General features: G+C 34.9%; 2 protein-coding genes across 8 annotated transcripts; one reads left to right on the top strand and one right to left on the bottom strand.

The window, feature by feature from the left end:
* Positions 1-5,714: 5,714 nt before the first annotated feature.
* Positions 5,715-8,154, top strand: LOC107825427 (basic transcription factor 3). The gene is made up of 6 exons (XM_016652285.2): positions 5,715-5,861; positions 6,744-6,811; positions 7,081-7,229; positions 7,307-7,363; positions 7,672-7,710; positions 7,820-8,154. The coding sequence occupies exons 2-6, from the start codon at positions 6,744-6,746 to the stop codon at positions 7,996-7,998; spliced, it is 492 nt and encodes a 163-aa protein (XP_016507771.1). The 5' UTR covers positions 5,715-5,861; the 3' UTR covers positions 7,999-8,154.
* Positions 8,155-10,000: 1,846 nt separating this feature from the next.
* Positions 10,001-18,171, bottom strand: LOC107825426 (pathogenesis-related homeodomain protein). 7 transcript variants are annotated; one of them, XM_075221527.1, is made up of 12 exons: positions 17,867-18,171; positions 16,881-16,954; positions 16,122-16,601; positions 13,793-13,958; positions 13,398-13,521; positions 13,185-13,297; positions 12,720-13,079; positions 12,396-12,632; positions 12,213-12,302; positions 11,837-11,887; positions 11,275-11,511; positions 10,001-10,580 (listed from the first exon to the last, which is right to left on the bottom strand). In XM_075221527.1, the coding sequence occupies exons 3-12, from the start codon at positions 16,571-16,573 to the stop codon at positions 10,308-10,310; spliced, it is 2,103 nt and encodes a 700-aa protein (XP_075077628.1). In that variant the 5' UTR covers positions 16,574-16,601; positions 16,881-16,954; positions 17,867-18,171; the 3' UTR covers positions 10,001-10,307. The 7 variants fall into 7 exon arrangements, with proteins under 7 accessions (XP_075077628.1, XP_016507768.1, XP_075077629.1 ...); XM_016652282.2 differs by having other exon boundaries at positions 11,275-11,514; XM_075221528.1 differs by having other exon boundaries at positions 16,881-16,957.
* Between the last annotated feature and the right edge of the window lie 7,631 nt (positions 18,172-25,802).

Below are 25,802 nucleotides of genomic sequence, written 5' to 3' on the forward strand. Positions count from 1 at the left end.
ATACGCGTGTTGCTAGTAAGAGATTTACTTGAAGCTACGCGGTGAGATAAAGGGGTTAAAGCACGTGTAGCTATTTCGAAAAAAATATTTTTAAATTAATGCAAGGCTCACACGGCGATATAAAGAAGAATGTAATTGTAGATTTTGAAATGTGAAAATGAGGTGTGGTGCCTTGGTTATGATTCTTGTTGTACATTCTATGTTAAAAATAGCTTGTTGGTTGAAAGTTTTTTTTTATTATTCCTTCATTTGTTTTACTTGTATTTGACTGTATTTGATTACTTATTGTTCTTATCTGTCACGACCCGAAATTCTCACATTCGGGACCGTGATGTCGCCTAACATTTTACTTGTTAGGCAAGCCAACGTTAGAGTAATTCTTAAGCTAATTTTTAAACAATTCAAATAATTAAAGACACTGATTGTGCACGCAAATTGAGATAGGCTAAAGGGAGCTATTTGAGGTTTCGAAATACAGAATTAAGGGTTAAAACTCTAGACGACCTATCCGATCATCACATTATCATATGCTCATTGTTGTTGTCCTTTATTGCTGCAATATTCGTTGTTAGCCTTACATCATTGTACTGATTTGTTGTCATTTATTTCCTTACTTTCCGTTATTAGATTATATTATACTCTGTTCAGTTTTCTTTGTTCTAGTAGGTGTTTTGACCTGACCTCGTCACTACTCTACTAAGGTTAGGTTTGATACTTACTGGGTACCGTTGTGGTGTACTCATGCTACGCTTCTGCATATTTTTGTGCAGATCCAAGTATTTCTGCTCGTGTCGGACGTCAGTGATTGGATTAGCTATTCCGAATACTTCAAGGTATACCTGTTTGATATCCGCAAGGCCTCGGAGTCACCTTTTACCATTATTTTTTCAACTGTTTATTTTCGCATCGAACAATATTGTATTTTGAGACTCTACTGTACTTCTTAGAGCTTATGACTCAGCTTCATCGGTTTTGGGGAAAGTTTGTGATTGTTATTTAGTAGTAAAGAGATCAGGAGATTTATTAGTTAATTTAACATTCTTAGTCGTTATTTATGTTAAATTCTCTTGTATGTTAGTCTTACCTAGTCTTAGAGACTAGTTTTCATCATGACACTCCACGGTGGGAATTTGGGGTCGTGACAAAATCTAGGTACATATTTCCTATAGCCAATTCCTGATTTATTTGTGCTGCAATTTTCATTTAGCCAATTCAAAGCATCAGAGGTCTATGCCACTTGCTTAGCCTAGACAGTTCATACTTTGCCTTTTCAAAGCTCTCTTGTAGTATTTTATTCCTACTATCAGCATAATACAGATTATCCTTTAACTCTTTCAGTTCCTTTTCAAGATTGTTTTGCATGCCACTTATTATTCCCTTTCCATTGGCAACAACTTGTTTCTCATTAAGTAAAGTGAGTTCAAGGACTTGGTTCTTCAGTTCCTTAACTTGCCCTTTAAGATCAATTTTGTTAGATTCAAGCCTTTTGAAATCAAGTTTGACACATGAAAGATTACTCACTAACTAATAATTTTCAGCACTTAACCTATCTCACTCATCATGGTTATTATTATGGCCATTAGTTATTTTTGAACATAGCATGCATATTGTTTTTCTAATTAAAAATACTTACCTGATTTGCTTCGTCTTCAGTCTCTAAGTCACTCATGACCATCATCCCTATCATTTCTTATTCTGTCTTGCTTTCTTTAATTTCCATAAGTGCTAACTCAATATTTTTATTTTCAAAATCAGGTTCTAGAGTCATCCATATATCATGGGCAGAGATGCAGTGTGACACCTTGTAGAGGATATTTCTTGGCAGACTCGTATAAATAAGATCCTTTGCTTTAGCATTTTTCTGAATTATCTAATGATCCTCTGCATCATATTCCTCCTATATGTTGATGCTCTTGATTTCATTGATATCCACTTTAGTGGGTGTGATTGGACCGTGATTGACAATTATTCATAGGTCAAAATCAGTTGCTTGAAGGAACGCTTCCATACACATCTTCCATTCATCATAGCGGTGTCCATCAAAAGGAGGGAGGTTTCGATATGCATTCCTAGATGTACGGGAGGCTTAGCCTTAACGACCTCGTGTGAGTCAATTACCGCATGAAGACTGATGGCCTCGTCTTCTTTCTCCTACTCTTTGTCACTTCCACTATCTTCGTATGCTGCTAGAAAAGTTGGTTTCATGTCCTTAGTGAATCCATTGCCTAGAATTTTTGTTTAAGCCTCACTCTTTCATCTTATCTCTTTTTTATTATTCGGCTCTTTGTTTTTCATTCAATTTCTCACATTGGACAGTATTTGACCATATAATTCAGTTTGTTACACTCGTAGACTCATCAGGACTAAGCCCATCGTTGAGAATTTTCTTGCCGTTTGCATTCCTTTTCACCATCCTGAAGTATGCTACCACAAATTCAGAAGGGTCTTTGGGAACAATTTCATTTTGCCCATTTTATTTGGTGGGAGGCATTGTTCCTCGATTGACTATAGTTCATGGTTCATAGTCCTAAGCTGTTAGAAAATCCTCCATTATTGCCTTCCACCAACTGTAGTATTTTTCATTAAACATAGGTGGTCTAGTAGTTGACTGTCCTTCGTTGATTTTAGGTGGAACACTCATTTTCTTCTAAGATCTCTCTAGGTTTTAACCACGTTTAAGAGAACCTGCTCTGATACTAATTGTTAATTTGAGTGCCTTCCGAAATTATCAAAAAACTTGGTTCTTTATCTTACTCCTTACGCGTAAATAAAATAAATAGTAAAGTAAGAACCAATAATTTTTACGTGAAAAATTATTCGGATCAAAGGTGCAAAAATCACGACCTACCACGTATAATTTTAACTTCAACTTTACTAGAACTATTAAGCCAAATGTACTAATTACAACATTTGTAACCCAATACCTCACATTTCTCCTACTTCTACTTGTTGTATGAAATTACAAGTTACTCTAACTTTCACACTCGGACAATACTCCAACTAACATTGTTTGAATAACATCTTGATTACAACTCAATCTCCTAATACACATGAACTAAATTGACTCAAGAAAATGACGTTCAGAATATACCTGATGAGAGACTTGAGTGTTGAACTGAAAATTCTATGCTATGTTCTTCAGTCAATATGCAAAAGAATGGTCTTCAACAATCCATAGGCAAAGTATTTAACTTCCCAATACTCTGAGATCTTTGGAAGTCCTATACATAGTCAACCTCACGTTTGCTTGCAAATCCTCAAGTCTCGATGACTTCACAAATCTTGTGACTCATATTTGCTAGATATTCTGCCAGTTATCCTTGGGCAACAATCCTTATCGCATCAAGAGTTCTTCCTAGCAATATCGGATTGTAGTAACTTTGTATAAAAATTACTGCCTTTTAATGACCTTCAACATCTACTTTGAGAACCTGGTTCTTAGCACACATTCATTGCACACAATTGTTAATCATCAAAACTCAATTCTCAACACTCTCCTACCCATCTTCCACTCTAAATATAAATATTATTAAGAATACTTTCTTTTTCATTTCAACAAAATGAGTATTTTCTTTTCATGATGTAGAAAAATTATTTTCTTTCATTTCAATAAAATAAGTATTTTCTTTTCATGATATATAAAAGATATTTTCTTTTATTTCAACAAAATGAGTACTTTCTTTTCATGATGTAAAAAAAATATTTTCTTTTATTGCAACAAAATGAGTACTTTCTTTTCATATTGTAGAATGAGTACTTTCTTTTTCAACAAAAAAAAGTACTTTCTTTTTAGTTATGGAGCACATATTTCAATGTTGTTTTTGCTTGAAAAAGTAAAGCAACACATTAGTTTCTTTGGATTTGTGTAAATTTTTAAAAGAATAATTAAATTCTTGAAGAAAATAGAGTCCTGAAAACATTGGGTATTGGTGGGAGCACAGAAAACATGGGGATTTGGGGGAAGGAGGGGTGAGGATAGTAGCATAAAAAATTATTTTCCTCATTATGTAGCACAAATTTTAACATTATTTTTAAGTGAAAAAGTAAAGCAGCACATTAGTCCCTTTTGAGTTTGTGTGAATTTTTAAAAGAATAATTAAATTCTTGAAGAAAATAGAGTTCTGAAAACGTTGGTTATTTGTGGGGGGGGGGGGTGGAGGGAGGAGGGAGGAGCAAGGAAACATGGGGATTTGGGGAAAAGGGGGTGAAGAGAGTAGCATAAAAATTATTTGCCTATATATTATTCAAAATTAAGCAATTTTATTTTTCTTATATTACCTTAGTTAAATTATACTCAAAAGATGCAACACCCATAAGACCTCCTCCTTCTTCTTCTTCTTCTTCGGGCTCTTCTAAAGCCTTACTTTTATAAAAATTGCATGGGGCGCCCTATTTGGTCGTCCCCTTTTAACTTATACCCGTTTTATTTTTTCGTTTGCATCCGTACCCCTTTTTTTTTTGTTAAAAGCGTTTTAAAAAGATAATTTTGCCCTTCAGGACTATTGACAAACTGTAGACTGCATGACAACACTTCAGCATGTTTTGGCATGAATTTTTAGCAAATGAACTAAATAACTGAAGCATGTTTAGTCAGGAGTTTAAGCAAATAAACTAAATAACTTAAGCATGATAAGTCTGAAGTTTTAGCAAATGAACTAAATAACTTAAGCATGTTTAGTCTGAAATTTTAGCAAATGAACTAAATAACTTCAGCATGCATTAGCAAAAACTCATTAAAAAATTACATATTGCAAGACAAAAACTTAAGCATGTTTAGTCTGAAATTTTCGCAAATGAACTAAATAACTTCAGCATGTTTAGTCTGAAATTTTAGCAAATGAACTAAATAATTTAAGCATGTTTAGTCTGAAATTTTAGCAAATGAACTAAATAACTTCAGCATGCATTAGCAAAAACTCATTAGAAAGTTACATATTGCAAGATAAAAACTTAAGCATGTTTAGTCTGAAGTTTTCGCAAATGAACTAAATAACTTCAGCATGTTTAAACTGAAATTTTAACAAATGAACTAAATAAATTCAGCATGTTTAGTTTGAAATTTTAGCATATGAACTAAATAACTTTAGCATGTTTATACTCAAGTTTTGGATAAAACTCATGACAAAACTGTTGACTGCAGGATAAATAACTTCAGCATGCATTAGCATGAAGTTTTAGCTTAAATGTAAAACAACTTCAGCTGCTACTTCGCCTGAGTCAGACATGGTATAAATTAATTTTTCCACCTTTACTTTTGCCCAAACTAAATAAAGAAAAAATAATCATCATTCCTTCAAATTTCATCTACTTTCTTTGCTAGTACTCTCTTTGTCTTACTTTATATGGCAATAATTGTTTAGGGTCAAATTATTTATTTTTTGGTGTAAATTTGAATCTAAAATCTCTTAACTTGTTGCAATGAAAGTTTATATATATATATATATATATATATACACACACACACTTAAAAATTACATAAAAATATACTATAACTTATAATAATTAATAATTTAAAATATTTATAAAATATATAAATGTCATGGTGAAAAAACTCTTTTATCTCCAAATAATAAACTTTATCACATGAAGAGTATCATTTTCCCTTAATTTCTCTTATTTCTCTCACCATCAAAGCATAGAATATGTTTGGAAAGTAGCAAAAACAAAAAGGGAAAATGAGAGAGCAGGATATAAACGTCTTTTAAGAAGAAAAGGGCAAAAATGGAAATCCAGGAATTGTACGCATTATATAGCACGATAAAACTTTATCGGCAACCAAGCAAACCCTCCATCTGTCTTTCATTTTACAGCCCTTTGCTTCTCCCTTCCACTGCGGCTAGGGTTTTAGCTAACTCTTCAAGGTTAGCTCTCTGTACCCCTACCACCCCACCCCACCACCCTACTAATCTCTGTAATAGGTCTCCAATTTTATGCTTTTCTTGAATTATTCTTGCTTGTATGTATCTTTATTGCACATATCTCTAATTCTGTGTTAGTATAGTTTTTAATGGGATGATATTATTGAAGAATAGCTTGTGTTTATTTGGTTTGGATGAATCTGTTTTATTGATTGGGTTAGGGTTTATGTTTATTGGATCTTAGTCTGTTGAAAAAGTTGCAACCTTTACCCGGTACCTGTGCCGGGTAGTAGTTACCCGTGGAATTAGTCGAGTTGCATATAAGCTGGTCCGGACACCACAATTATAAAAGAAAAGTTGCAAACTTTATGGAACTTAGACTGTTTTCTCCTATATTAAAAGTGTGTGTATATGGTACAATAAGTACAATGCAGTTTAATTGTAAAGTGAATTTGGTCATTATTTTGTGAATTTGTAAATAAAATTTACATGTTCTTTAACTATATTAAAGGATTATTGGTGACAAATATTATGGTTAAAAATATTCATACATAGTTTAGCTATAGTTGAGGAAACTGGTGTTTACCTCTAAATAATGAGAGTATTGTTCTTGGGGGTAATAATATACTTTAGATGTTATCTAGTCTTGCTTTTGTTAAGTTGGTACCTACTGTTAGCTCTAATATGTATGCACTCGTGTTTCAGACTCCTAGAGTCTTTTCTTTTATTTTGAACTTTGTGGCTGTTGTTTAGTATAGTTTATACCTGGAGGTTGTTACGGATATACTGTGCTTAATGAAATAGAATGCAATGGTCATGCAAGTTTTTTTTATACATTATTTTGTTTGCTGAGAAATATATTTTTTTGGTGATTTTCTTGGACAGATGAATGTAGAAAAGCTGCGTAAGATGGCCGGTTCGGTCAGAACCGGTGGAAAGGGTACCATGAGAAGGTCTGTTTATTTTTCTGTAGCTGTTGCGACTAGTTGACTACACCACATGGGAATGTGTAGTGTACTGTATTGAAAAAAAATGTATGTCTTGTTGCAAACTTAAAAGATATAGGTTATGCAGTTTTATTAAGGGTCAGAACTTAAGTGAAGAAAGGAGAAAAAAAGGAACACCTTGTCAAGGAAAAAAGGGAAACAAGAGGAGAATGATTAGGTATCTCTTTGTGTCTTGTCATATTTTAAATAGTGCTGAATTAGTGCTTCTTCTGCAGAAAGAAGAAGGCCGTTCACAAGACGACTACAACCGATGACAAAAGACTACAGAGCACATTGAAAAGAATAGGTGTCAATGCCATTCCTGCTATTGAAGAAGTCAACATTTTCAAGGAGGATGTTGTTATCCAATTCATTAACCCCAAAGGTAACAAATACATTTATATTTCACTTAGTTTAGTCATTTGCCATTATAATAACCTTTTTTTTTTCTGAATTCTTCAGTTCAAGCATCTATTGCTGCAAACACATGGGTCGTTAGTGGTTCCCCTCAGACAAAGAGTATGTGTTCTACTCTTTCCTCATGCTTTGGTTTTACTTGGTAGCTGCTACATTGTGAATTAAACCACAGCCTAGCTCTATGAACTATGTCCAAAAGAAAAAAATAGCATTTTCTTCTGTTGGTTTTCAGATGTAAGAAGGGTCCTTGATTGTTTGAGGATATGCGCTTCCTTACTGTTTACTTCGTTTTGCTTGACGTTTTGATCACATATTAGTATTGAAACTCTTGGAATTTGTGATAATTCGCTCATTCTTGTTTCCTGTATGATGCACGACAATTTCTAAGCTATATTTCTTTTTTCTTGCAGAATTGCAGGATATCCTTCCTCAAATTATTCACCAATTGGGTATGTGGTCATTATTTTGCTTACAGTAGTTTAGACATGACCAATGTTTTTGAACAACTAAACATATATGTATATATTGATTGTTGAAAAATTTGTACAAATTTTTCAGGTCCTGATAATTTGGAGAATTTGAAGAAGTTGGCTGAGCAGTTCCAGAAGCAGGGTGCTGCTGCAGGTACAGGTGAGGCTGCAGGTGCAGCCGCAGCACAAGAAGATGATGATGAAGTACCAGATCTCGTGGCTGGTGAAACTTTTGAAGGTGCTGCCGAGGAGGGTCACACTTCTTGAAGTTTTTGTTAAATTTTGTGGCATCCCCTACTTTCTAATGTTTTGTTGTCAGTTTTACCTTTTAGCTTTTGAGTGTTCTATTTGATGTCTATTTGTGACACATCTCAAAAGAATTCCTTAAATGCTTTTACTAGTAAAGCTACTTTGCCCTTCAAAGCCTACTCTCCTATGTTAGGATAGTATGTGTTGATCTGTACTATCTATTCTTTACTGGCCTCTCGAGCCATTGGGTGATAATTGTGGGGAGAACTTATTTTTCTTCTCGTTTTAAAAGGCCAATGCTAATTGTGTCTGGATTTCATTGCTGTGCTTAGTAACTCAGAAGTTAAGTAGTTATAGTTCTCAGATTGCTAGGGCAGCTCTCTCAACCGACGACTTATCAACTTATAAGTTGCAATTGCAGTGAAGCAGAACATTTGTTAGTGATTTCTTTCACACATTTCAATTCCGAACTAATTTTAGAGATCAGTATGAATCTTTGGTGTACATTACATCTTCAGGATATTTGGTAGTCCAAGGGATTGTCAGGGGCGCATCAACTGTTCTTAGGTAGGTTTTTAATTTGTTGCAATTCACCTTTTTCTATTTGAAGTTGGAATTGTTTATGCTTTATCTCACATTTATTTGTTCAGTGCTCAGTGATATGCCATGAAACCTATAGCTGATAATGCAAAGCAACTATCCTGGGAATTGAGTGTGCGTTGTAAAGAAAACAGGCTCCTATGTTTTGGCAACTTATTTCAAAGAAATCACAGGATACCATTATATAATGTGTTACCTAGACTTTAAACATAAGCTCAAATTGAATCATCCAAATGAAAAATCAAAAATAGAATAGGTACAATCGGGAGACTTGCAGCAACAAATTGATGTGAGGCGTTCAAGTGTTGTAAAAATAGCTTTGGCGCTGCACAAAACACAAATGGGAGAACGACAAAATCACGTTTGTTAAATGGTTCAGGAGTTGTACCGAGTGTTTGGTACTATATAATTGGTCGTATGTATGTGTTGTTCAATTGTTGACAACGGCAAAACTAAATTTTATCAATCTTGTTAAATTATTTATAAGTTTTACTGAATGAACAAATCTTGCCTGTGTTGTTCATATGTTTTCACTCAACGTTTGTCGTCAATTCAAGAGCAGAGGCATGAAGGGTGGACGGTGCAGACTTCACTCACAACATCAAAATAAATGGAGTAATGTTCCAATTTGTCATCGATTCAAGTGGTTAGTTAGAAAATAGTTTTCTCACTCACAGTGAATCATTCTTTCATATCAAACTTCTCTAGCAACTAGCAAGCCAGAAAGAAGAATAGCCTCTCTTTTAGAGTAACACATCTATCTACATTAACAATGACAATCACAAATCAAGAGCTGGTACCCAATAACTCATCCACTACTCTGCTGAGAATTGATATACACCTGAGAAGCAATGTGTTTCCAAAAAGAGCAACAAGTAACAACACAGTAACTGCGTGCTGTCATAAGATATTGGTGTCCGTGTAACTAGAAAACAAGTAGAACGAAATATGCCTCCGATGTCCGGCTACTAAGCGTTTTGCTTTAGGGTGTGGCCTAGCGGTCTAAGCATTAATAAGGTGGCCTAGCAGTCAATGAAATGAAATGAAAGTTACGAAAAATCACGGTCCAAATACAAGCAAGGTAAAAAGCCAATCAGGTTATAAACCAAAGTGGATAGGAGTTACCTATATATGCGAATAGTGAGAGGTAGTTGGATGATAATTATGAAAAATCAGGGTTAAGACAGGCAGGGTAGCCTAATGAAATAGTCGATGAGCGTGCAAATGAGTCTGTGCATCATCATTTATCAAAAGGAAAATGCCTATTATACATTTTCTTTCAGAGAAGTATCGCATAACTAAGTTCTAATGCAATCAAAAAGTAAGACAGAATTGTAAAAGTCAATAAGCCAGAACTCCAAAGTAGAGAACAAAATATATTGCAAAACAAACAAGCATGCACCATTGCGCACTTGCATCCGAGACAACACATCACATTCAAAATTTAATATTGCAGGAAACATTATGTGAAACTTCTCTCAAGATCCTCATGCCACATTTTGAAGGTTAAGCACCGAAAAATAAATGCCCCGGTTACCTATTCATGTAACTGGAACTGATCTACTAAAAAAAGTTACCATCTTGTACACTATTTAATAGTAAGTCCTACGAAAAATTGAGAACTGTACATGTATATGCTAAAAAGAAGAATTATGCTTCTATATTTGCCTGGAACAACCTCCTTGTTTGTCATTTGTTGATTTGTCAAAAGAAAAGGATGTGAAAAATCACCTTTTCTCCTGTAATTCTGCAACAGGTACAAAGATAACCGAAGATTCATCTACACGAGAAGCATCTGCTCTTCTAAATCTGCAATTTGGAAGCCTTAGTAAAACATCATGTAGTCTCGCTATTTTGTTCTTGATTCCGCAAAGCTTCTGCATCTCAGCTTCAGCTTCTTGGATTCTTTCCCTTTCCTTGGAATTGAGTTTTCTCCTTTCCTTTTTTGCTCTCTCTCTCAGTAGTTTCAAGCTCACATCATCGCCAAATTCTACAGTTGTCTGCTTGGAACAGAAAATTCTTAGAACACAAATATAACGTACCTCGGCCTTTCAAATAGACTTCTCAAGTGAGAAATGACTAAAACAGGAAATAAATCTTTTTTTTCAACTAGAGTGAATATTGAACAATAACTAAGAAAGGAATACGGGAAATGCTACTTGTATAAAATTCTCAGCGAAAACTGAACTAACTTCTAAAGTTTGAATTTTGAAATAGGAAATAGCAAGCAAATTGTGCTTGAAATAGCAATATAGCATGCATTGAGATAAAAATGGGAGGGCTTCCACGATTCCGTTCATAGATTGGTTGCCTATTTCTGCAGCTAAATTTGCATTCATTATTTTTTGAAAACCTGTAGTACATGTCACTTCAGTCTTGGTACAAGATCCTCTAACCGGCAAAAAATATCTTCTCACCCAGATGATAAGCTATTTTCTTTTCCTTATACTTTTTTGCATTTTTTAATTTCCTTTTAATTATTCTTTTAAATAATTTTCTTTTTCTGATAGTTAAACCCACATGATAACTTTCACTAGAGAGAATATGATCCCGAGCTAAGAAACGAAGCGCAGGCAAAGAATATTTTCTTATACTTCAGAATAGAAATCAGTCATCCAATATACTATAGCATATATTTATTAATGTAGAAGAAGACCAAATAGAACTGCACATGGGTCCTCCGCTAAAACGTACCTCTAATTTGTCTATTGATGGTTTTACGGCTTTTTTGCCATGCTTTTTCTTGGAAGTACTGATCATCAAGTTGGCAGTTTCTTCATTAGGTGATCTCTCAAGGTTACATGCATGGGCTACATTTTCTTCTTCATCCCTTGACGAAATCTGATCTGCAGGTTTATCCTTTACAGTCTCAGATACACATCCTTCTGATGTTGTAGGACTAGTAACTTGGCACGGTTCTGCGCTCTCAACCTGCTGATACCCATGAATGTAAAAGGACTTCAGAACAGAAATATTCAGCTCTGGGCCAAATGTACTTCAGCCCCTGAAGTTTAGAGTTCATAAAGTAGCCCGTAAAAGAACAGAAAAGTAACTGATAAAATGATAATGCCAAAGGTAATGTAATGATCATCACAATCATGATAAAAGCAGAAATGGCAAGAAAAAAGATGGAGAAGGCTCTGAGAAACGTAAGGACTAAAATTGAAGTACGGATCATCAAGGAGAATCGGAAGAGGCTCTGGGTAACTTAAGGACTAAAATTGAAGGACACCTGTAACTTTAGCTCAATCCTTACCTTTCGAGCTTTAAGAGCCATATACCGTGCATTCTTGAACCATTTGTTAACCTAGAAATAGCATGAAAAAGACAAATAAGCAAACGGCAACAAAATATAAAGCTAATAGTTTAAAGTAGCTTCCACCAACCTATCCCTCAACAGACATCTCATCAGGCCTTAAGGTTTAGGCTTTCGAACATTCAATTTATACCCCGAACATGTAACAATATCAGTTGCTAGAGTAACACATTAAACTTCGTGGATTATTGACCAATTAAGTTGCCAATTTCTAACAGTTTTGGCTTCAAACGTTAGCTTTAATAATAATGGAAGACTACAGTACTACAGGAATTAAACTTCCAGGTGTTTATCAACAAACTAATATTATCATTACCTTCTCCGATTCAAGTCCTAGCTGCTTGGAGAGGTTCTCCCTCATTTCTCTAGATGGAAGTTCATTCTCAGCAAATGCACGGCGAAGTTCCTGGTAAAGCTCACAAGTATTAAACGGTTAGAATAGTGTAAAAGATGTTCTCTCTTTGATGTAACAGCGAATAATGCAAAGAAGCATATCTACCTCGACCGCATCAGGAGGAATCCTGAATATTGCTCTCTTGGCTGGTTTATCAAAAGACTCTTTTTCCTCATCATCCGCTCTTTTTTCAGGACAACTTTTCTCACTTTCTAAAAGGGTTATAAGGGTGCTTGCAGCATCTGATTCAGACTCCTTTCTTCTACGCTTTCTTTTACCTGGACCCCAATCTTCGTCTTCACTATTTTGCTCGATTGCAGGAGCATGCTTTCCAAACATTTCCTGTGCAACATAAGAGCATCATTGGTTTCTCGCTAACAGCATGCAGTAGAAAGTCAAATAGCAGCTTATGGACACTAATGTACTCACATCATTTAATTTGATATAGTCAACAGCTTTTCTCTGTCGGGGCCCAGATAGAACTTCGAAGTCAGTCGTCTCCTCATAATCTAACCCAGCACTCTGTTCAGAAAGATAATCTTTTCCACTGCTTCCGTCTTCTGGCTTTCCTGTTAAGGCTAACAATTCATCCTCAAGTGATCCCAACATGCTTGCACTGCTTGCTTCACTGGAAGAACCACTCTCAAAGCTGTCAGTACTACTATGACTATAAGCAATTTTTTCGGGATCATAGTCATCATCTTCAGAGTCATCAGATGGCCAGTCTTGTTCTGCGCATAACAGGGATTCCCCACCTTCGGGCAGAAGAGCTTCTTCCTTAAAGATATCCTGTATTCATCGAATAGATACGTAATCATTAAATACTGATCAATAGATATTTCTTGGAGGGGTGAAAGATGATTTTATGAAGAGTACAACAATGTATTACTCAACCTCCCAATTACTATCCATAGCAAAGTGGGTGCCGATATGAGCATTTGTTGCGTCTATTATTTCCATCTTACATTTGCAAAATTTGCAAAACCAGCCTTCATCATCTGGCGGTACTGCAAGTTAAACAGAAGTTACAAATTTAGATGTAACACGCTGCTCTGCATAAGCAGTGGAAGAAAAGGGAGCAATAAAAACATATTCAAGCTAACTTACTATTTTCTGTTGATAGTGGAGGATCAAGGCACTTTTGATGGAAGGCGCAGTTGCATGTACCATCACAAAGTATGATGTCATTGTCAGGGAATGCCTCTTGCAATTTGCATTTGGCACAGATAATCTGAAAATAAAGCAGGAAAATCTGAACTCTGTATCCAAGTTTGATTATCTGTCTATTTATGCATTTTTCCCCTATTTCAGCTTTGAAGCTGCTATTAGTTCGTAAGAGGGTACGGAAAAAGGGAAGTTGTGCAAACAATAGAAGTATGCGCAAGCAAAAACATGAAATGAAGTGTAATAAACAGAAAAGAGAATCAGCCACTCATGGTACTGGGTGACACGCAAGGGTTAATTAACAGTCAAAGACAAAAGTATTGTGAAAGGATGCTTACATGTTCATGATGGACAGATCCATCAGGAGCAATAGCAGAATCCTCTATCTGCCCAGGAGAGCTAAGCAAATCCAGACGGTGAACTATCTCCCTTATTCCAAGCTTGCAATTTAATATCTGTTTCTTCGCTCTTTGTAGTTCTCTTTCTGGCCTAATTTTTTCTCGGCTGAATGAAAAAACGAAAGTTGTCACTTGTCAAATGAGCTGCTCACTTGAAAGCAACAAGTTATACTAGCATTTACATATTGAATATGTCTAAAGAGGATACTGAGTGTAATTGATCCTTTCCTTCTGCTGATTCTACTGTCAGAGGTTTAATTTTGGGGTAGTCACTCGTGGAGTCAACCGTATTCGGATTGCAGGTCAGAAAATGAGGGGCATGGAAATTGTTACCCTAGTTTAAGACATAAATACATCTTCTGGACTGGAAAAAAAATTGTATCGTGTTTTCTCTAGTCATATACGAAGTCATCGCTGATGCTCAGATCCATACTAGTGTTTTAGATCTTTACTATTTTTAATTTATAATGGTGGTGTCCGATCCAACTTGTGCACAGCATCGTCTACTATTATAAGTAATCAATTTAATATTCCCTCATTGTTCCAATCTCATATTTGATGCATATCGTCTCTTATTTCTCAAACCACATGACGGATCTTACTCACTATTTTCCATTTTCGATTGAACTTACTATTTTTCAGCATCAATATCATCAATAGCAATGAATGATCAAAAATAAAGAAAAATCATATACAATGTTCAAGACCCATTTGGCCTTGGATGGAAATCCAAATAGATCTCTCTATCTCTCTCTCTCTCTCTCTCTATCTCTCTATCTCTCTCTCTCTCTCTCTATATATATATATATACACACACACACACACACACATACCATAAATAGAGTGCGAGAGAGAAGAGCTACATGTGGTTTGGGTAGATGACTGACGCAGTAGAGAAGATTAGAAATAATTACGTCTGTCAAAGGTGCTAGTAACACACATAAAGGCTAACTTCAGAGAAAGTAGCACGATATGGTTAGGCCATGTCATACGCAGACCTCTAAAATGCACAAGCTAAGAGATGCGACACTATAATGATTGAAATAGCTGAAAAAGTTACGAGATAGACCTAAAACTACTTGAGGAAAATTGCCTAAAAAACCTACAATCTCTTGAAACCTATCCAAACTTGGTGAATAACAGAACACAATGGAAGCAAAGAATTTATTAAGGAGATACCAACTAGTCAGGCTTCTGTTGTTGAAACACTTACATTTGTCTTCTAATATCTTGCAACTCAAAACTCGAACAGGATAATCTTTCCCACTATTTGAACTAACTATACATTAGTATCTAAAATAGAAGGTCGATCCAATTTCTTTTCCAGTTTAATATCAAAACGGTACATCTTTTCAACTCGCAATGTTAAAAACCATAAAAAGTTGAACCAATGTATTCCATTTGAAGCAGAGCAAACTACATGAGATATTATGAACAACATGGAGTCTCTCATTAACAATGAGCTGAAATTTTCTTTCTGTTAAACCTCTTACTAGAAGCAGTCTTCCCAATACCACACTCTAACTTAAAGAGCAGACAGTGATATTTGCATAATAACTTTATACCCTTCAGTATATCAGTTAGTCAACCGCTTGAAGCAACTGCCCAGCACCATTAAGATTTAACAGTAAAGGAATGTTGCATGTCTTTAGCGTCAAGGGCTCTAGGCTCGACAATGTTCACTCTTCCATCTTCAGCTGGTCTATTCTGCACTCCCCTAGCAGCATTCGTCCGTCTGAACATTGTAATGAGAAAAATGTCCCACTCCTCCACATTCATAACAGTTACCAGATCCCCTCTGCTGAGCCTTTTCTTATCTCCTCTGCAGCAAGCTCTGCTGGCCTCGCGCTCTAAACTGATGGCGTCTCGACGTTCTCCTAGCGCTCTCCCCCTTTAAGAAGTATGTAAAAAGGCTCACGTTTTTTGGCTTCCTATAAACCCCTCCTAGGTTACAAGTTCCTTTATTTCTCATTCTTTTAGAGCACAAGACAAGTTTCAAGAAATTACCTAGAAAGGCTTATTAGATTAGAGCATTCAACTAAAAGCTTAAAGCAAACGGTTGAAACTTTTTAGTTAATGGTTAACGAGGAAACAAGTCCATCAAACATGCATATTTATCACACCTACGACCATGCGGACACAAACATTTTACTTGTGCCATTTGTTTCTTCAGTTTCTTACCATTTGAGGACCAAAACAGTTAAGATACTCAGTATAGAGTCTCTAGGCAAGTAAATCCGTCTGTAGATAAGAGGGATAAGGTACGCACCTCTGACCTTTCCAGCCTTCTGCAGAATAAGCATCAATAAGGTTCTGCTCTAGCTTCATCTTAATCAAGAGGTATCTCGTCCTCCTTTGTAAACGTGAAACATCATCGGGATCTGCATTATGTTTTCTCTTTTTCCTTCTCCTTTTCTTTAACTTCTCAGACCCGGTATCCAGGTTTTCATGTTTTAAGTTGTCTTTTGAGTTGCATGCTTGAAGCTTTTTTCCTTGACAGCTCAATTTAGACTGCTTCTTTGATGATTTAGCTTTTTGCGGAATTTCCGTTCTCTTACCTTCACCAGCAACTGTTCTCTTTGATGAAGATGCACGAGCAGCCCTCCCGTGAGATTTTGATTTCAGCTTTGATCTCTTTTTGCCCAATCTTCTCAACGCATCTTTTACTTGTGACAAGTTTGCAACCGTTTTGTGCATATCTTTATTTGTTTTCCCAGCCATAGTAGTTTGTTGCTTGACATGAAAAGTCCTGCATGGACAAGAGAAATCAGTGATCAATGACCTCTAAGACAACGCGACAAGGCAGTATGAGGGAAGGTCATTTTTTACGATACATGTGTAAATGTCAAAAAATTTATCAAGCCAAGAATAGGAAAATTGTAAGTCTAGTTCCACTGTTAGTTGATAGTTGATACATAACACAACAGATTATTCAGAGAAAAGAAGAAGAGAAAAAAGAAAAAAAGAAAGAAAAACTGCTTAGTAACTCTTAGTTAACCGAGAAGCATGAGTGCAGTATACGGTATACCTATCAATTAGGAGACTAAGTCCACAAATCTGAAGAGCCTTAAATGTGGATGTTCATCTCCATGAGAATCTTTTCTGCTACAGGCAAGAAATTTCATCTACATTAAAATTGTCAACTTTCCTCGACTGAAGCTGTCAATGAAGCATGATAAAGAATAAACAAGACATCTGAGCAAATACCAATATTTACACAGAGTTATCTCTACGATCAAAACACTGAGAAGTATCAACACCCAGCTAATAAAGAAGAGTGAATTACGCTTATTGAAATATCTAAGAAAAGAAACAACCTTATTGAAAACAAATAGATACTTACTATTAAAGTAAAACTAGTTTACTCTTGGATCAGATTGGGTTTTGAGACATCAGTGAACTGTACTGAAAGTTATCAGACAATGTAACATGCCAATGGATAATGACTGTTCGACAATGGACTTGTGTTTTTCTAATTATTTTCCTCTGATATACAATTTCAATTGATTAATTGGGAAAAAAGTTGAAATGGGGTATTGGCTCATCAAATACAAATCATCAATCTAATAAATCAAACTCTCAATTAAGATCCAATCTTTCTTTTACTCTTCCCCCAAATAAACCCCAATTCAAGTCACTCTATGCACAACCAGTAAAGCTCAATGTATTCAAGAAACACAAAAAAACTTACAACATTAATTCATGTATCACTTAGTCTAAAAAGTGAAAACTTTACAAATACCCATAAAATAATTAACCAAGAATTCTCAAAGAAACCAATAAACACACACATTTACACAGCAAAAAGTCCAAATTTCAACTCATGATCAACCAGCTGCCAACCCCAACTAGGCACTACTCAGTACATTCAAGAAAACACAAAAGACTCAAAACTTTATCAAGAATTCTCAAATAAACCAACAAAAAATCACATATAAACAGCAAAAGATTCAAACTTTACATAATTAATCAAATGGGTATTCTTAAAAAGGAGGAGAAACCAAATGGGTTTACCTTATAATGGAGGAAAGGAAAGATCTTGAGAGTAGCAGAGTTCATCAAACGGTTAAGTATCTCACTAGTCTTTTTGAATGCACAATTCTACCTTCTTGCTCTTGGGAATTTGGATTAAGGAAGTACTTATTACTTTAGTGCTTCTAATTACTCAATCATAATGAATAATGGGAATAACAATACATGATTTATTGTTCATATATAGTACTACTTAATAATCTTCAGTAACTTGATATGCCTACCGTTTCTGTTTGTTTCTTTTCTTTAATCGCTTCTAAGTATTGATGAGTTTCTTGTTTGGTTTTGGTATTTTTTTAGCATTACTATATCTAGTTATATTAAATTCATGGACATTTGAGAATAATTTTTTTTTGTAGGGGAGAGTGTTTTTCTTTTAACAATCTCATATAAATTTGAATCTCGATCAAATTAAAAAAATATCATATAAATTTAAATTAAGCGACTAATACAAATACTAAACACCAAGCAGAAAATAAAATAATTAAGTTCCTTGTCACAATTTATTAGATTATACTATGATAATATTATGACTTACGAAGTGTAATTCATACTTGCTTATGAGTTTGTCCTGAATTGCCTTCTAAGCGTCGATAAGTAGATAAGTAGGGGGTGTACTTAGTACGAATTAATCAGTTTTTACTTAAAAAGGACTAAAATAGTATGACAATTATTTTCTCAATTTTTGCACGTGTTTTTTATTTTTTATTTTTTTTGTGATCACACACACAGACTCACATATCATATATTTAAAAGTTTTACTGTAATAATTTATATTGAAAATAGAAAATAAAAGATTAATAAGGTGTACTGCAAATATCTTTTAAATAGAATGCCACGAAACTATATTATAATGTAGGGTAAGGAAATGTATTAACAGGAGCACATCGCTAGAATGATGCTTGTATACTTATATTATAAACTAAATTCAGTTACATAGACTATAAATCAAGATGAGTAAAAATATAAAATAAAGACCGTACACTACTAAAATTGCACAAATATCAAATATAAGATCATTTTGGTTCCTACTCTACATATTGGCAAGACGAATTATAAGAAGCAACGAACAACTATTATTAATACAAAATCATTTTGGAATCCTCTATAACAGTCTATGAAAATACTATTCATATTTTTCCTCAAAAAAATAATAATTGTAAACTAGCACAAATAATGACCATATATGAAGTATTCCAAAATTATAAACACGTAAAATGTTTATTCTCAAGCTATCATTCAAGATAGATAAATCTATTAAGAAATAATAATTAGAGCTTACAAAAGAAGAACCTAAATGCAAGTGAACCGATGTTTCTTTCTTTTGTTATTACAAAATAATAAGAGCTAAAGAGATGGAGGAAGGAAGCGAAAATGAAAAATTATACTTATAAAATCTAGTTGAACAAAACTGTAAAACTTTTCTACCAAAAATATTTTATTGGTTTTCTTTCTTAAGTAATCAATTTCATTTTTCTTCAAGTTTTTATTTCCTATTAAGCAATCAAATTTTCTTTAATTTTTACTATTTAATAATTGCGTGTATAATTTTAATAAACTTTGTACACATTAATAGGGTTACAAACACGAATCGTATGCCCAGAAACTAAGTTAATTTAAAAGTAGGGCCATCTTGCAAAAAGTACATTCAGCCACAAACATCTAAGATATAATTATCTTGGACCATGAAGAAGAATAGAAAGAAAAAAAAGCAAAAGGAAATTTGAAATCATCTAACGAAAAGTATATTTTCAACAAATCTTTGTAATACAATCAAACATAAAATTACTTTGTGATACATGAATCATAAGTTAAAATGACAATTAATTATAAATAAACAATTTGGATCACTCTTCTCGATCCGTAGGAGCCATAACATGAAATCTATAACTTAGTGTTTCCCATGACTTTCTTGATGCTTTTTATGTTCAAGGTGACGAAGTTCTTCAGGGAGCGCGACCAAATAAGAGAAGGCCATGCCACCAAAACAAACATGATAAACGGGTTCAACTGAACTCGTTATAATATATCTCGAATGATAATTGTCTAAGCCTTTGGCTATAAATCTTCTCACATACGAGATCATTATGACTTTTTAGTCTTCAAATAGGAATAGAAGCCAAAATAATAAGAGGGTCTTGTAATGAATACGAAAGAAAGAATGAATCACGAAAGGAAAACAATGTAGAAGTATTAGAAATGGAGCTGGGGAAGATTTTAAAATGGAAAAACACATAAGAAGTTGGGTTGCTATATACTGTGCCTTTTAACCAGCGACGTGTGCCAATGTGATCCTTAAGTTGAGGATAATATGAGGTTCTTTAATTCTAGACCAGTTACCCCTTTTCCGTATGTGCGAGGAATTGAGTTTTTTTTTTTTTTTTTTTAATCGCGATCCAATCTATCTTCCCTGGCCTCTCCAACACACTCTTGATACGAAAGCTCTCGTCATAGAGAAGAGATCGAAAGTCTGGATCTCCTCGATCACCCTCCCTTGAACCTGAACTGGTCGATAGAGATGAACCCGCACCACATTTTTTCGAATCGAAACCCCCAACTAGATATGGAATTCCAAAACCTAAACAACTCAGTTGAGAGCTCCGTGATTAGTTCAAGGGAAGATCAACCAATTGTGGGGGGGGGGGGGGAGGGGGGTTCACTCGTGTTTCAGTACTCGGATTGTGGTCCGACTAAAATTTAAATTTGTGTCAAGTAGTATCACATGAAAAGTAAAGTGCTCCCTAGAAAAGGTGAATCCATATGCATGTCATGAACCCGAGACCTTTGATTAAGATGAATGGGTACTTATCACTTTACCACAACTCTTGTTGGTAACAAGGGCAGAGCTAGAGTGCGAAGAGCAGGTTCGGCCGAACCCAGTTGCTTTGGTTCAAATCTTGTATTTGTCTTAAAAAAATTCATTGCATAAATTATTAATTTAGATTTTAGTAACTTAAGGCAATTAAAATTCTGAACCCATAATCTTGAAATCCTAGCTCCGTGTCTGATTAGTAAAATGGTGGAAGCGGGAGAGAGACGGAGAGTTATAAGATTGATTTCGTGGTAAAATTTTATAAGTTGTGAAAAATGCGATCCAAATTAAAGTGAAAATAATTGTTCAATTTTTCAAAGGACTATGAAGGACGTTTTCGAGCACTTATAATTCAGAGAAGATTGTCTATGTTATAAAATAAAAACTGTAAAGTAAATAAACTGAAGAAAAGTATAGAGAGATTGATATATTATTCAAATTTTAAACTTATATACATAATGAACTGAAAACTCCACTATTTATAGAAGAAATGAAGCAACTGCGAGGCTTTTCAGGAAGCAACTGCAAGGTTTTTCTTTAGCTGCTTGTAAGCTGTCTGCATGAGCTGCTTGCAACATGCCTGTTTAATAAGAAGCTGTTGCAAATCATTTCATTGAACTGCTTGCAACCTGCCTGCATCAACTGCTTGTAGATAAACTTCAACATAGTACTAAATGGATAATCTTCTTCAGGAAGATTGTCTATAGCGGAGTAATAAATGAACATCCACAATATAATTATTTTCATAACACTCCCCCTTGGATGTTCATTAAAAGGTATTATGCCTCGTTAAAACCTTACTAGGAAAAACCCAGTGGGAAAATTCCTAGTGAAGGAAAAAGAGTACACATATTTAGTAATACACATTTCTAGTTGCGTGATTAAAAACCTTATAAGGAAAACTCTGTGGGAAAAAAAATCTTAGTAAGGAAAAAAGAGTACATCGCGTATTTTACTCCCTCTAATGAAAATCTTGTTTCAAATATTTGAGTCTCTGCATTCCAATCTTGTATACCATCTTCTCAAAAGTTGAAGTTGGCAAAGATTTAGTGAATAAATATACCGGATTGTCACTTGAACGGATTTGTTGCACATCAATGTCACGATTTTTCTGAAGATCGTGTGTGTAGAATAATTTTGGTGAAATGTGCTTCGTTCTATCTCCTTTTATAAATCCTCCATTCAATTGGGCTATGCATGTAGCATTGTCTTCGTATAAAATTGTGGGTCTTTTCTCACATTCCAAACCATATTTTTCTCGAATAAAATAAATTATTGATCTCAACCATACGCACTCCCTACTTGCTTCATGAATAGCTATTATTTCAGCATGATTTGAAGAAATAGCAACAATAGATTGCTTTTTGGAGCGCCATGATATGATAGTACCTCCACATGTAAACACGTACCAGTTTTGAGATCTAGCTTTATGAGGATCAAATAAATAACCTGCATCTGCATAACCAACAAAATCTACACTATCTTTGTTAGCATAAAACAAACTCATATCAAGAGTTCCCATTAAATATCGCAATATATGCTTAATCCCATTTCAATGTCCCAGTGTAGGAGAAGAACTATATCTTGCTAGTAAATCAACATAAAATGCTATGCCAGGCATTGCAGCATTAGCAAGATACATTAGTGCACCAATTACACTAAGATAGGGTACTTCGGGACCAAGGAGTTCACCATCCTCTTCTGGAGGTCGGAACAAATCTTTATTCACTTCAAGTGATCGAACAACAATTGATGTACTCAATGGGTGTGCTTTGTCCATGTAAAAGCGTTTTAAGACCCTTTCTGTATAAGCAGATTGATGGATAAAGATCCTGTCTGTTAAATATTCAATTTGCAGACCAAGACAAAGTTTTGTCTTTTCAAGATCTTTCATCTCAAATTATTTCTTAAGATATTCAATTGCCTTTTGGAGCTCTTCTGGAGTTCCAACAAGATTTATGTCATCAACATAAACAACAAGTATAACAAATTCTGAAGCCATTTTCTTTATAAAAAAATATGGACAAATAACATCATTTATGTAAACCTATTTCAGCAAATATTCACTGAGGCGATTATACCACGTGCGCCTAGATTGCTTTAAACCGTACAAAGATTTTTGTAATCTGATTGAGTACATTTCCCGAGATTTTGAATATGCTTCAGGCATTTTAAATCCTTCAGGGATTTTCATTTAAATTTTATTATCAAGTGACCCGTATAGATAAGTTGTAACCACATCCATTAGATGTATTTCAAGCCTTTCATGTAAGACTAAACTGATAAGATATCGAAATGTTATGGCATCCATAACGGGTAAATATGTTTCTTCATAATCGACCCCAAGTCATTGTGAGAATCCTTGTGCAACAAGGCGAGCCTTGTATCTTTCAACTTCATTTTTATCATTCCTTTTTCACACAAAAATCTATTTATGACCAACTGGCTTTATACCAGCAGGTGTTTGGACTACTGGTCTAAAGACCTCTCTTTTAGCAAGTGACTTCAATCCGATTGAATTGACTCTTGCCATTTTGGCCAATCAGATCTTTGTCGACATTCTTCGACAGATCGGGGTTCAAGATTCTCACTATCTTGCATAATATTAAGTGCAACATTATATGCAAAAATATTATCCACCATTATTTCAGATCGATTTAAATTAATTCCATCACCAGTAGAACTTATTAAAGTTTACTCACTCACTTGAGTCTCGGGTTCATTGATTTCTTCAGGAATCTCATAACTAATATGATCTTAGGTCTCTTCAGGAGATCCCTTCATAATATCATCTCGATCATTTGTCAATTTTCTTTTTCTAGGATTTCGATCCTTAGAACCCAAAGGCCTACCATGCTTCAGGCGTGCTTTAGGTTCACTAGCTCTCATGCTAGTAGATGGTCCTGCTGGGACATCAATTTGGATAGGCGCATTCTCTGCAGGGATATATGACTTAATTATCCTTTTCAAATCAGTAAATGCGTCTCGCATTTGATTTGCTATATTCTGTAAATGGATGAACTTTTGGACCTCCTGATTACACATAGGGGTACGTGGATCAAAGTAAGATAATGATGAAACTTTTCACATAATTTCTCTTTTGATTTCCTTTTTCTCTCTCCCTAATTATGGAAAATTTGTTTCATCAAATCGACAATCTGAAAATCGAGCAGTAAATAAATCTCTCATCAATGGTTCAAGATAGCAAATAATAAAGGGTGATTCAAACCCAACATATATTCCTAACCTTCTCTGTGGGCCCATCTTACTGCGCTGTGGTAGTGCTACTGGCACATATACAACACATCCAAAAATTCGTAGATGGGCAATATTTGGTTCATGACCAAAAACTAATTATGACGGAGAACATAAGTTAGCATGGCCCCAAACAGTGGTGGGCAATTTTATTTTCATAAGTAGTGATTTTGCTATCAACTGCAATGCCATTTTGAGTATGAACATAAGTTACAAGATGTTCAACTTTTATCCCAACTGATAGACAGTAATCATCAAAAGCTTGAGATGAGAATTCTCCAGCATTATCAAGGCGAATAGCCATTATAGGATAATCTGGGAATTGTGCCCTTTATCGAATTATTTCGGCTAATAACTTTGCAAACGCCAGGTTGCAAGATGATAGTAGACACACATGAGACCATCTTGAAGGTGCATCTATTAGGACCATAAAATATCTGAACAACATACTTGATGGGTAAATAGGTCTACATATATCCCTATGTATACACTCTAAAAAGGCAGGGGACTCAATGCCAACCTTCATTGGTGATGGTCTAGTGATCATTTTGCCTTGATAACAAACATCACAAGAAAATTCATCATTTGTAAGAATCTTCAGGTTCTTTAATGGATGCCCACTCGAATTTTCAGTAATTCGTCTCATCATTATTGATTCAGGATGGCCCAAACGTCCATGCCAAAGCACAAAAGTATTTGAATCAGTAAACTTCTGGTATACGATATAGTGTGTTTCAACTGTACTAATCTTTGAATAGTATAATCCAGAAGATAAAGTTGGTAACTTTTCTACAATGCACTTCTGGCCAGAAATATTCTTTGTAATACAAAGATATTCCATATTCATTTCATCTATCGTCTCAACATGATACCCATTTCGGCGGATATCCATAAAACTCAACAAGTTTCTTCGGGACTTGGAGGAGAATAATGCATTGTCTATAATAAGTTTTGTTCCCTTAGACAGAAATACAATAGCTCTTCCGGAGCCTTCAATCAAACTTATATTACCAGAAATTATAGAAACATTTGCTTTTTTCTTATGCAAATAAGAAAAGTATTTCTGATCTTTGAATATAGCATGAGTTGTTCCACTATCAATTACACAAATATCTTCATGATTGGTCTTTGATCCAAACATAATTTGAGGATTATCCATATTCTTCAAAATGACATAAACAAAATAAATATGATAGTAAATATTTTTATCAAAGCATAACTTTTATTTATGTACAACTATTACATAACCATACTATTTACTACAAACAACACCCCAAGATGGACGGACAGTTTGAGCGCACTATTCAGATATTGGAAGATATGCTTCGCGCTTGCGTTATGGATTTTGGGGGTCCTTGGAATCATTTCTTGCCACTTGCGAATTTTTCCTACAACAACATCTACCAGTCGAGCATTCATATGGCTCCCTATGAGGCAATATACATGAGGCGGTGTCGTTCGCCTATTGGATAGTTCAAGCTGGTAGAGGCTCGGTTGGTGGGTACCGATTTAGTTCAGGATGCCTTGGATAAGGTCAAGATTATTCAGGATCGACTTCTCACTGCTCAGTCCAGGTAGAAGAGTTATGTCGACCGTAGAGTTCGTGATGTTGCATTCATGGTTGAAGAGAGTATATTGCTTTGGGTTTCACCCATGAAGGGTGTGATGAGTTTCGGAAAGAAGGGCAAGTTGATCCCTAGGTATATCAGACCCTTTAAGATTCTTGAGAGAGTCGGTGAGGTAGCCTACAGGCTGGCATTGCCACCTACTTTATCAGAAGTCCATCTTGTGTTCCATGTTTTCATGCTCCGGAAGTATCACAATGATTTGTCCCATGTGTTAGATTTCAAC

Source organism: Nicotiana tabacum, chromosome 9, assembly GCF_000715075.1.
Source record: "Nicotiana tabacum cultivar K326 chromosome 9, ASM71507v2, whole genome shotgun sequence".
NCBI classification, from domain to species: domain Eukaryota; kingdom Viridiplantae; phylum Streptophyta; class Magnoliopsida; order Solanales; family Solanaceae; genus Nicotiana; species Nicotiana tabacum.

What these genes read in the sequence shown, in the direction of transcription:
- LOC107825426 (XM_016652282.2), bottom strand. Translation starts at nt 16,573, where the DNA reads ATGGCTGGGAAAACAAATAAAGATATGCACAAAACGGTTGCAAACTTG. An exon ending in TCCACTATCAACAGAAAATA is followed by an intron (nt 13,298 to 13,397) that starts GTAAGTTAGCTT and finishes TTTAACTTGCAG; the next exon opens with TACCGCCAGATGATGAAGGC. An exon ending in CTATGGATAGTAATTGGGAG is followed by an intron (nt 13,080 to 13,184) that starts GTTGAGTAATAC and finishes CGATGAATACAG; the next exon opens with GATATCTTTAAGGAAGAAGC.
- LOC107825427 (XM_016652285.2), top strand. Translation starts at nt 6,744, where the DNA reads ATGAATGTAGAAAAGCTGCGTAAGATGGCCGGTTCGGTCAGAACCGGT. An exon ending in GGAAAGGGTACCATGAGAAG is followed by an intron (nt 6,812 to 7,080) that starts GTCTGTTTATTT and finishes CTTCTTCTGCAG; the next exon opens with AAAGAAGAAGGCCGTTCACA. An exon ending in TCAAATTATTCACCAATTGG is followed by an intron (nt 7,711 to 7,819) that starts GTATGTGGTCAT and finishes CAAATTTTTCAG; the next exon opens with GTCCTGATAATTTGGAGAAT.